The sequence below is a fragment of the Platalea leucorodia genome, assembly GCF_965183815.1.
Source record: "Platalea leucorodia genome assembly, chromosome: 1".
NCBI classification, from domain to species: Eukaryota; Metazoa; Chordata; class Aves; order Pelecaniformes; family Threskiornithidae; genus Platalea; species Platalea leucorodia.
This window is the reverse complement of record NC_138823.1, coordinates 20,946,107-20,957,867: the sequence shown is the minus strand read 5'-3', so window position 1 is coordinate 20,957,867 and position 11,761 is coordinate 20,946,107. Positions and strand designations below refer to the sequence as shown.

Here is an 11,761-nt window from a genome sequence, read left to right as displayed (position 1 = left end):
CACTGAAAAAAACCATCTGTGGTGAGCTGTATTTCTGCTGTGTTGTCCTGTGGTAGGATGAGAGTTCTCGTAAGCAGAAATATGTAATTCAGTTACACACTAAAGGCACATAAGTGTTATTCTTTGTACAGGTATATTGTGTAAGAACTGTTTCATTTCCATCCACTCTGGAATCTCGTCCTGGTGCTTTGGACAGAGAAACCTTCACAGGGAAATATTTTAACTGCCATTGAACAGGAGAATGTACTTAAATTTTGAAAAAAACTCATTGATGTTTTACTTCACAGAATATGCATGCGTATTTCTTCTCTAGTGTGTGGGGAGGAATAACCCAAGAAATAATCAATTACGGGTTTTATTTGTAGTTCATGTATTCCTTTAACAACCAAATTTCCTCAAGACAATTTAGGGAGCTGTAAAGGTCATTATAGAAAGACGTAAAGAATAAGGTAAGAATATGCAGGTAAATATTCTGATATGTAAGTATTACACTTAGAGGTCAGTTTTGCAGGTTGACTTGAGTAGTCCAAGAGATCTCAAGAAAACATTGTTAAATAGCTGAATCCATCTTATAATTTATTTTTTTTCTTCCTTAGATTCACAATATATAACTGTACCTAAAATCTTAATGATTTACATAGACTTACAATAAACATATTAATCAGTACTTGTATCACTCACTTATAAAATATTTCATTTATGTGTTCATTGGAGCATCAAACGAGAGTACCTGTACTCTCATAATAAGTTAGCAATACTTGTTTTATCACAGAGATAAGATGTTCATACACCTTTTCTTCTGTAAGAAGATATTTGCTCTTTCAGTTTGAAAGAATCTTGTGGGGAAAAAAACTATTTCTTTTTCATTATAGAGATTACTTGCCCAGGCATCTTGCTCCGAAACAAATGTTTTTCACATGAAGCAGGTTTTTACCAGGTTACTATTTTTACAGTAGTAGTTTAGAGAAGCAGTGATTTATATAATACAGTAAGCATTATAGACCTTACAGAGGTCTCAGATTTGTGCATAATACAAACAATGTTAAGACCTGGAAGTATTAGTTCATTAGTATTTACTCCTCTTCAGCATCACCTGGACTGAAATATATTATTTCAGCGACATCAGAATTGTTCAAATAGCAAATGCTGTAAAATTAGGCCAGTGTTTCTGTGTAATGTGAAACACCATTTTCCTTAAAGTTAGTTGATTTTATTTATGAATGCTGTTTCTGTATCTTTTCTCACATGAGTGCATTTCAATGGAAGATGCTGATTGTAGTCCCTTTTTTTACTATACACAATAGTACAAGTACCTGACTTTTTTATGTTGCATGTTATTTTCCCCTGTATTTATAAGAACCGTATTTACATAGGTAATCGATGATACATTGCACCATGCTGCATAGGAGGTATTTTCTATGTGGCTATCTATTCAAAACTTTTTGGTGCATGACATTCTATTGGGTATTTTTCTCTCCAACATCCATAACTCTAAATATGAAACTATCTAATAAATTAGCTATATAAATACATAAATATAAAACCTCATTTATAAAAAGAAGGATTCTGTCTTAGTTTGTATATGATACGTAAGATAAAGTTGTGTCAGTAGTTGTCACAGGATAATACTGCAGTAGTAGTTGCATATCCTGTTTGTAAAGGAAACAAATGTGGTATCCATGATTCTGTGTTCAAATAAAACTATTTTTATGTGCATTTAAATAGATTAAGTAGGAAATATGTGCACAAGATCACTTTCACAGATCAAAAACTTGGTCTGAGTTTATGTTGTCATTCAGATTCTGATGTGGCATGGTTTATATTCCTGATATCCCAGTTTAAATAGTTGGGAAGATCTTGAATGTAAGAACAAGTAAAAATTGGAATTAATTTGTAGCTATTTATATTGCTATGGGTTTTTATATTCAGCTGCTTTATATTCAATATAGATTTTTCTCTTTATTTTTCATGTAGTAATTAACTGAAGTGTCCTGCGAGCCCTTCTGGTACAGAGAAAAATCCATTCGGATGCTTGTGTTATCATGCAGTAGTTAGTTATAAAATACATATTCAGAAAAATGCTCAATGTCTTTTCTGTGCAGATGACCAGGGGCAATCTTGTATTCAGAATGTGCAAATGCTAATAGCAAAGGAGAAGTGGAGAAAGTTTTTCCAAAACAAGTTGCTCTTGTTGTAGCATGCTTATTTTAATAAAGTAATTATGACATTATCATCCCTTCCTTGCCATAACATTTCTCCCTCAAAGTCTACCAGCCCGTGTTTCCTGGCTCTCATGAGAATCCCAACAACCTTATCTGAAATACGAACATATCTCTCGAAGAGTTCCCCAAAAGTGACTTGGATCTTGCCGTCGGGCCGTGGCTTAGCCATTGATTCAATGATGAAGCACATGTCTCTGATCTCCCGGTGGATGTGGGCCTCGGCTCTCTTGGCCCTTTCAGCAGTTTTGGTTCCTTCCTTTGGACGGCCGTAGCCTTCGTCTCCCTTGTGCAGGCGCGTGGACATGGCCAGCTCATGGTCAAATTCCTCGCTGAAGGGGTTCAGCTTCTGCGTTATGATGTGCTGGTCGGCCCATTCTTGCCACCTGTCCTTCAGGCTGTTAACGGGGCTGTATTTCCTGTGGGCTTTGGTGCTCGCTTCTTCACTAAACCTGCTTGCGCTGAAAGAAGCAAAAGGAGCATTTGAGCTTTGCATTTCATCGTTTAATTGCACAGTTCTGCTACTAATCTCTTCTATTAACTTGGTTACCATGTTTTTCCAGACGAGATGCTAACCACCAGGTGGCATGAGTTCACTACTTCTAAATCAGTTTTTTGGGGGCTTTTAGTCCATGGTCCAGTTTGCACTCAAAAGCAAATTCTCTCATTGCAAATTCTCTCATCCCACCTACATTACCACCCTCCAGCCTAGATTTGGGCCCATTTTGACAAACTTTTTCCCAGAATGACTTAACGCTGTAGGGGGGTGAAACAGTATGTTGCTGATTACCTGCACTTTCTGTACCCTTGGTTGGTCATGCGGCTCCCCGTTTCTGCCTGCCTAGCAGAGCCTGAAGTCTGCCTGCCCTGATGTTATAGATGACAATAACTGTAGGGACTGGGTCCCCAGCTATTCTTGGCTAAAAAACAGAGGGTAGTGTCTATAAAAATCTGTCCCCTCTAATGGATGTCAATGTTTAAAACAACAACAAAAATCTAATAGAGTACAGTAGCTCTGCCTACGCTTATGTATTTGAAGTATGGTTCTGAATAAGTATTGAAGTCCAAAATTCACATTCCTGCTGGCAGGGTACAAGCCTGAAAGAAACTTAGGGCTACAGAGATTTGTGTCAAGGTCAAAGGATGAGGAAAGCGCTTCAGAGATCTTTTGATAATTTTTTGTGTGTGTGTGTGTAGCGACATCATATTGCTGGATGGCTCCAGGCAGACAAATTGTTGATGCTCTTTCCTTTAGTGGCCAATCTCGCGTGTTGTGGGGGACCTACAGACAGTCTGAGCTGGTCTCTGTGCTGTCCACAGCCTGTCATTGTGTCTGTACAGAGCTCCGCTAGGGAGTATGCTGGGCTGTGGCTGTGCCAAAGTAATTTGTTTTCTAATATTTTTACTCCCCAGAAGGCTGCTCTGAAACCTCCCCAGAAGGCTGCTCTGAAACCTCCCCAGTAACATCAGCTGAATATTAACAGTAACACCAGAGAACCAAAATACAGTTAGCAAAACAGTTCAAAGGACTGCAAACCTGCAGAAAATTTTGTTTCCCCGCTGTTTGGGCATTCCTTTGTTTCCTACTAAGCTTGTTGAAAGACAGAATAGGAATGATAAAGATGTCTCCAGTTGAGGTCTGTGCACCAGAAGGATGCCAGTACTGGGCAGCACTATAGTGCTAGAGCAAGAAGTGCAGGCACTTAGTGCCAGGGATAGAAGAAAGAGTAGAAGAGCAGGACCACTCTTTTAGCTGTGGAGTTGCCATTAGCTTGGCTTAGCTGTATTGAGAAACTGTATTTAAAAAGCTCCAAAATACTCTTCCCCATCAATATGGTGAAAAGCGTCAGAAGAATCGAGCACATAGTGTTGCCCAGTAAGTGCACCTTTCTTCTGTGGTGTGACTGCAGAGTAGGCAGTGTGTATGTACCTGTGGTTTAATGCATGTAAATGATTGACAGGTAAGCATTGGCAGAAAAGCATTAAAATATGTCAGTGGGGTAAAGATAGACAATTTGTTTCCCAATGATAAACCAAATCCTCCTGTATATAAGCTGTTGTCATACAGAGAAAGGGAAAGCTGGGATCCTTTGCCCCTTGCCCTGAATTGTGACTTCATTGCCCAGAGGAACCGCGGGCACAGGGTTTGGTTACTCAAAGCAATTTGTCTCTTGAAACCTACGGATGTCCCAAAAGCCATAGAAACCCTGTGCCAGCGCAGTCCTAACTCCAGCTGAAGCTCGCATTGATTGCTTCCCCAGCTTTTCAAGTGGGAAGGTATCAGTGAAGAGGGGGAAACCCTAAGTGAATCAAAATTGCTTAGAAGAAGCGATACCAACAGTCTCAGTAGAGCTGATGAGCAGATCCCATCATGGAGAGCTTATCCCTCAGCCACAGCCAGCTGCTTCCCCTTCTCTCCAAGGGCCATGACCTCGGAGAGAGTCCTGGAGCTTCCGTTCCCCAGGCTGAGGGGACAGAAGCCAGTGAGTGAGACAGCATAACTCTGTAAAGGCCTTGTTACCTCTTTTTATTTAACAGTCTAGTAAGTATTCTCTTCTTTTCCTACCGAAACCTTTAATTCTCTTTTCTAGCTGAATACTATTATCACTTTTCTTATCCTGATCATCTTCTCAGTGGTTATCTATCTTTTTGCTTTTATCGTGCCCCATGTGGGTTTGAAAAAACCTTACTATCTTTTTTTTTTGATGCATCTTCTAATTTAACCATTTCTGATGGCCAAAGTGCAATTTTCCCCATTGTTTAGCTTAATGATAAGTTAACACAGTAAACTGTATACATGTAGAAGCATTTTTTTCATGTTTGTACAGCACCTACGCAATGGATTGTGGATCCAAAATGAAGGTTGTAAGCATTAACCCACTGGAAGAAGTGTTTTACCTGTAGCAATCAAATAAATTAACCTGTTAACCAGAATGATCACCCTAAATTCATTCTGAACTTCTAGGAGAAGAATGTCCATGTTCCGTGTCCCCTATGATCCTTCCTGTAGGGGAAAAGTATGGGATCCCTTTTTAATGTTAAGTTTCATATCACTGTTGCACCCCTTTGGCTCCTAAGCAGGAACAAAATAGTATTTCCTAGGCCTGTAGGCATTAATGTGCCTTCTGCTAAGGAAGCAACCTTATTTCAGTAAGTATTGCAGCTGGAAATGATGAAGGTGCTAATGCAAACTAAAAAAATACTGGAACTGATGTTTTTTTCCTGGAATATATAGAGGAAAATGGGAAATTTGCTTTAACAACCATGTACTTATGGCCTTTTTGAAGAAGATTAAGCCACACTGACAGGTTCATAAAAGTAGTAGGCTGAAATAATGTATTCTGAGGCTATAAAATAAATTTTAAAAAATAAATAGTTAAAAAATCCAGTCCTGATAATAGCACTGTAAGTGCAGAAAATGACTTTTGTGTCAGATTTCAGTGGAAGAGATAGCTGTAAGTAACATCAGGGGTGTTATTTCAATCATTTGCACCTCAGTAAATACGGCTAATGGGGTTTTTTTCCTAGGTAGCAGCACTAAAATTAGACATATGGGGGAAATACCTGTAAAGTTTAATAGAAAGATAGCTATTTTGTTTCTATTATAGCATTTTTATATGAGCAATTTGTTTTAATTGAGGTTATTTACAGATAATATGTTCTGCAAATGTATCCTCTTTCCCCACTGTAAGTGTGAAATCTTTGTTTTGAGGTCCTAACTTCTGTCAAAGGACAGTGCATGTGGTCTCTCCCAAAAGCAGGGGCCACAAACTTTCAAGCTCTAGGTTACTGGAAAGTTTTTTTCAGTTTGGCTATTAACTGTTTGCTCCTTGTGGTAGATGACTGGTCATCTGTACAGCAAAGCATCATTCTGATCCCCAATCTTAATCCCCAATCTGAACAGTTAAAACATCTGTGTGTGTTCAGATAGCTGTGCTAAAAAGTACCGTATGGTTGAAACCCATTACTATGTTAGTCATAGTCTAGTGTTGGTCATAGTAAACACTCTTTAGTAGCGAGGTATAAAACCTGAGCAGTGGGAATGGTACAGCCTGCCTGCCTGTCTGCAGAGGGATCACGAAGTCTTTTGGCATTTTCATCAGTGCTAGTCCCAGTTTGTCATTTCTGAAATGGCGATTAGGATACGGTATGAACATACTGGCCCTGAGCCTCCAGTTCCTGCTGCCTTGCTAGTCCTTTACACGCAGGTTAATTGGGTAGGTGAAAACCTTGCCTTCTCATCTCAAATTGCCTCGTGCTCAGCTCGCGCTCACGTTGCATGTGGGTGATGGACGCAGAGTACAAGCAGTGGAAACTTGGGCTCCACCGTTGGATGGCTCCTGGTAGGACCCCATGTCCCGGTGCCAGCCTCTTCCCTCCCTGTGGGCTTGGGCAGACGAGCTCTGCCCATCCCTGCCTTGGTTCAAGTTACGCCTCCAGCTGCCCTCCCTGCCCAGCGAAGCCAGCGGCACCGCGTGGGCTGCACCTTGGCCACGGCTCGGTGGACCCTGGCCTCAGAGGCTGCACTCTCCTTCATCACAATGTTACAGCTAGATGTCAGGTTTTACATCGCAACAGTTCAGGCTCAACCACACGTTCCTTTCTGCTGTCTTCGTTCTGGGGAATTACCAAGTTTGTAAAACGGGACTGGAACAAACAGCATGTTGTGTCTGTAACAGCTGCCTACAGTTTCCCATCTTGCAGCACTGGACATATGGATCTTTTAATCTTTTACCAAAAAAAAGAGTGATGAATTAATTTGGCATCTGCCCGTTGGCAAGTCTGGGCACAGCACAACTGCTCGTAGCTGTCTTCTGGCAAGGTGGTTCTGCTGGAGATCTCTGGGAAAGGAAACTGGAGGATTTCTACCAGTCTCTGCTGTTCCTCTGCTCTGCTGGGACACTTCCCAAGGACTGCATGGCTATGGCTGAACTCTACTTGTTTACTGCCTCTGCTCCAAATTTAATATGCGCCTGCTGTTGTATAGTAATCTTCAAGCGTGAGCCTCTTACTGAAAGAAGTATTACTCAAAACTGTCTGATGCTATGAATTTGCTACTTAATTCAAAATTTTAAGTAAGTCGCACCTGTAATAACTCCGTAGATAAGTAACAGATTCTGCTTCCTTTTTCTTCACACCATTTGCAGGCATAAGGAAGTCTGTATGTCAGGAACTTCTACTTGCATGACATACTCAATGAACGTGCTGCCCCCTCCCCATCCCTTATGACAGTGTACCCAAAGAGAGACCTTGAATTTGAAGAATCTATTGATGACTCAAATGTTCTTTTTTTGTCAAATGACTTATAACATACAGCGTGGTTCAAATCAATCCTGCAGATGTCAAAACAGGCTGGATGCTTTCTAATGTACGTTTGGGGTCCCAGCTCCCGTGAAAGTTTCCATTCTTTGACTTGATGAATTCCAAATCCATAGAAAGCTTCCAAAGAGAAGCAGTGAACCCAGCTTTTGTTAAGATGTACTTAAAAGTAATTCCTGCAATGCCTATTTTAGACATTCTCTGCAAATGACTCCTGAGAATATTTACAATTTATACTAAGCAAAATAATTAATAAGTATTTGGAAATATTATTTGTCAAGTATATTGTTTTAGACTTAACATTTGCTGAAATAAATGAATAGCTGTGGGCTTTTGATGAGGTAAAAATTGTTATTCTGAAATATGGACTAAAGTATTAAGAAGTAAGTAGTGATTTCGATGAACCAGTAAATCCAGTGTGAAAATTAAATATAATTACTATTTCCTCAATATAACTTCCTGTGTCTAATATGTGTATAGCACAGAAAACCCAAAGCTATAGTCAGATGTTGTTGACTATCTACTTAAGCACAGAAATATATACAAAGGGTTTCCTGGATTTTTTTTTTTTATTTTCTTCAAGAGTAATAGTTTCTCTTTGACCAGCTCCTACCATTTTTTCCCCCCAACTTCCTCATGGAAACCTGTACCTCTCTCCGGGTCTGCTGACCATTTGTGATAATGTAATAAAGATGGTTTACTTACAAAGATGGTACAGGTCGTTTAATCCTCACAGCCATCACCTCTCGGTCACTGTCTTCTTGCTCAAGTTTATCCTCTGCTTCCCCATAGCCACTGTCTTCTGCATCCAGGCTGTCATCATGACACTTAAGCAGCAGTTCTTCCTTAGCCCCCTCTTTGTCCTCTTGTTCCATCTGTTTCCAGCCCTTGGTCAGCTCTGATACCACATTTGAACACTTTCTCCTTATCGTTGGAGATAATTTGCCACTAAGAATTTTGTCAATAGCACTTGATTCTTCTTTGAGCTTGGTCATCTCTGAGCTACTGTTGTTACTCTCATATCTTTCACTGAGGAGGCTAACATCACCTCCTCGTTCGTAGGCTTTGCTTACAACTGTTTTGGTCACTTCTTTGCTTTTAATGCTGAACTTTTTGAGGGCTTCATCTGATTCCCTTGAATTTTTTTCAGCGTCTCTTATTGTCACTGATTCCTTCGCTGAGGATTTTTCATCATCTTTTCCTTGGTCCCTCTTGACAGATGGAATTGGCCATTTTTCGAAGGATCTTTCTTGTACAGGCTGAGCTGGTGAGTCTTCTGTAGGGGGGACCCATCCAGAGGGCTCTTGGGCTTGCTTTATGTGGTGGTCAGATACCCACTGCTGCCAGCCTCGCGCCAAGCTGAAGACTAGGCTGGCCATTCGGATCTTGTGGACAGCCCTTTTCGCAGGAGTAGTGCCGGGCTTTTCTTCAGGAGCCATGTTGCTGTCTGCTGCCATGCTGGCTTTTCCTCTTCTTATGCTAAGCACCTTCTGAATGAACTGCCTGAAGTGAATAGTGTCCCTCGAAGAGAGCTACAGAGATTTAAATAGAAGCAGGAGCAGTTTGTGCCCATGGAAAATATGTGAAACATTTCTCACAAAGATATAGTATCCTCACTGTTACGGAGGTCTTTTTTTAAAACGCAGGGTTACATTTCATCACAGCAGATGAATGATGCATGATGTAAACAGGGTGACACAGACCTGCACTGGAAATAGTGGGAAATTAACAGCTCCTTTAGTCCCCCTTCCCTGGGACTGCTCAATTCTCAATTTGTTGGCAAGGGTCTTGTTGTTCTGGAAGCACAGAACTTGGGTTAAAGATACCGAAGAGAGTGTCTGAAACTGCTAAATGTGAAGTGCTGTCAGTTGTTGCTGACAACTTTGGCCAGAGCAGAGGACCCTCGTCATCACAAGTAAATAGCGGCCCTCGTCATGGAGTGCAAGGCCAGAAGCAGACTATGAATGAGAAATTTTTAGATGCATTTTCTAAAAAGATGCTAGGTGATTTCTTCGTATTGCTCATATGTCCAAGGAAACCCAGATTTGTTAATTTTTTAAAAGGTATTTATGCGCTCTGTTCCCAGTCATTATCTATTAATGGCTGTCTATTCAGAACGTACCTTCGGGGGGGTCTGCGAACACTATCGTGTTTGGTGTCAGCGCTAAGGATAAGGGAATCACTATCTCTAGTCTGGGGATTAATATAGTAAGTCTGACTTGATCAGATGGATGAATGATCTCCTAGTGTGAGGATTTTTGAAATAATAAAGTATAGCCTACCTGACTGCTTTTCAAGAAAGTTTTATATAAAACTTAGTGTTTGCTTGTATATTATTTACAGCATAATTATGTTTAGTATGTAGAATTAAATTTCCTAGGAAAGTTTGTGATTTCTTCATTCCAGAGGACTTCCTGGAGTATGTTCATATTTGAGTTTGTAAAATTGTTTAGTGAATTGATACATCAATTGTTACATAATAATAAACAGACATTATCTGAGATACAGTCCAGTGGTATCGTATTTCTTAGTATAATGTTTCCTAAATAGGAACGGAAAATGGCATTGCTTTTTCCATCCATCATACCTTGCAGCTTGCAGAATGACCTGTGGCACTTGCCATGTGGCGCTCTGAGGCACACTGAACCTCAAGCAATTCTGTTGGCTTCGTTGGTGTTACACCAGAGATAAATATGGACTCTTGGTACTCTGTCTTTTTCTCTTCTCTCTATTAAAGGCTGGGCTGTTAGAAGTAGGTTAGATCCTATCTACCTCTTGTTTAATAATATAAGACTATATCATACCTTTGACTTCTAGGCAGAATTCCTCATTAATCTGTGGGGTCATTTCCTCTTCAAAACTGATGACGTAATGTAAGTTAGTGTTGCTATTTGATATTTACTCATACTTTTATTTTAGAAAGAAATGTGTCACCTCTGTATACTGTACAATCTCAGCTATTACCAACTGCATCATAACTCTGAAATGGCAATGATGTGAGGTATACTGATGCAACTTGATTAAGAAGCATGTGTTACCAGATATTTATTTTGGTGGCTTTTTAAGGCTAATCAGGAACGGCAGAGTCTTGTGTTTAAAAAGTACACGTGTGCATGCATGCATGCACACAGGGTACTGCATGTTCCCTAATATACAAGGAAGATGCAAGTGAAAGAAGGGAATAACGCACACGAAGAGTAGGAGTATAACATCAGCTCGTTATATCATTCCCTATGATTTCTTGAGTGTAAGGGTGGCCAAGGCTTTAGGAATGAGCTGAAAGCTAAGTACGGAGGTAAGGGGTGAGCCCAGGGAAGAAGTACAGTGAAATTTAAGCAAAAATACTGTGGAAGGACAATCTTGGAGTGTAAGTCCAAGAAGGACCCCTGTCCTAAGGTGGGATCGGCTCTACCTGCATCTACCTGTTCAGGTTCCTGTTTTACCTGTTCTCAAAGAAAGACTACCAGCAGTGGAGATGTACACCCACTCTGGCTAGGCAATCTGTTCCAGGGGTTAACTGGCTTAAATGAAATTTTTTCTGAGGTCTAACCTCCACCTCTGTCACAGCACTTTAAGCCTCTATCACTGCTGAAAACAGACAAATCCCACCCTTTCTGAGGCAGCCTTTTTTTGCCGAGACTGCTGTATTCCTCCTAAATCTTCTAAAGAACCTCATTTCTTCCCAACTTCTCTTATGTTTTTGTGATCCCTGATCACGCTTTTGCCAGGTTCTGGATTCCCTGCACTAGGTCCACATCTTTCTTCAAGTGTGATGCCCAAAATGGGGATGGCATTCTGGTTTAAACTTGCCTATGCTGATTAAAAGTAACAGATGTCTTGTACGCTGTGCTCCTCATTCATATCCTACTTGTAATCCCCAAAGTTTCCAAAGATTTTCCTGCTAAATGGGTATCTGTATTCACAGAGCTGACTGTTCCTTCATACATGACCACCTTTGTTGTTATTAAATTGTGTTCTGATTTGTCCAGATAACTTTTTCAATTTGTCATGATTAATTTGATTTTTAATCCCTGTTCCAGTGTTCTTGCAACTCAGTTCATATTTCATAAACGTACTGTTTATACCACTTTTGGAATCACAAGTGTGTCCTGGTTTCATCTGGGGTAGAGTATATTTTCTTCTGGTGGTGAAAGCAAAACAAAGGAAAATAGCAGGTAAGTATAAAGTAGATCCAGTTAACAAGCACATTCAGTTTGACAGAG

At 40.3% G+C, this 11,761-nt stretch overlaps 1 protein-coding gene across 1 annotated transcript; it reads right to left on the bottom strand.

The window, feature by feature from the left end:
• Nucleotides 1-363: 363 nt before the first annotated feature.
• Nucleotides 364-8,995, bottom strand: ABRA (actin binding Rho activating protein; the record flags this gene model as incomplete). The annotated part of the gene is made up of 2 exons (XM_082307802.1): nt 364-2,680; nt 8,244-8,995. 2 exons carry the CDS (start codon nt 8,993-8,995, stop codon nt 2,203-2,205), a joined length of 1,230 nt encoding a protein of 409 aa, XP_082163928.1. The 3' UTR covers nt 364-2,202.
• Between the last annotated feature and the right edge of the window lie 2,766 nt (nt 8,996-11,761).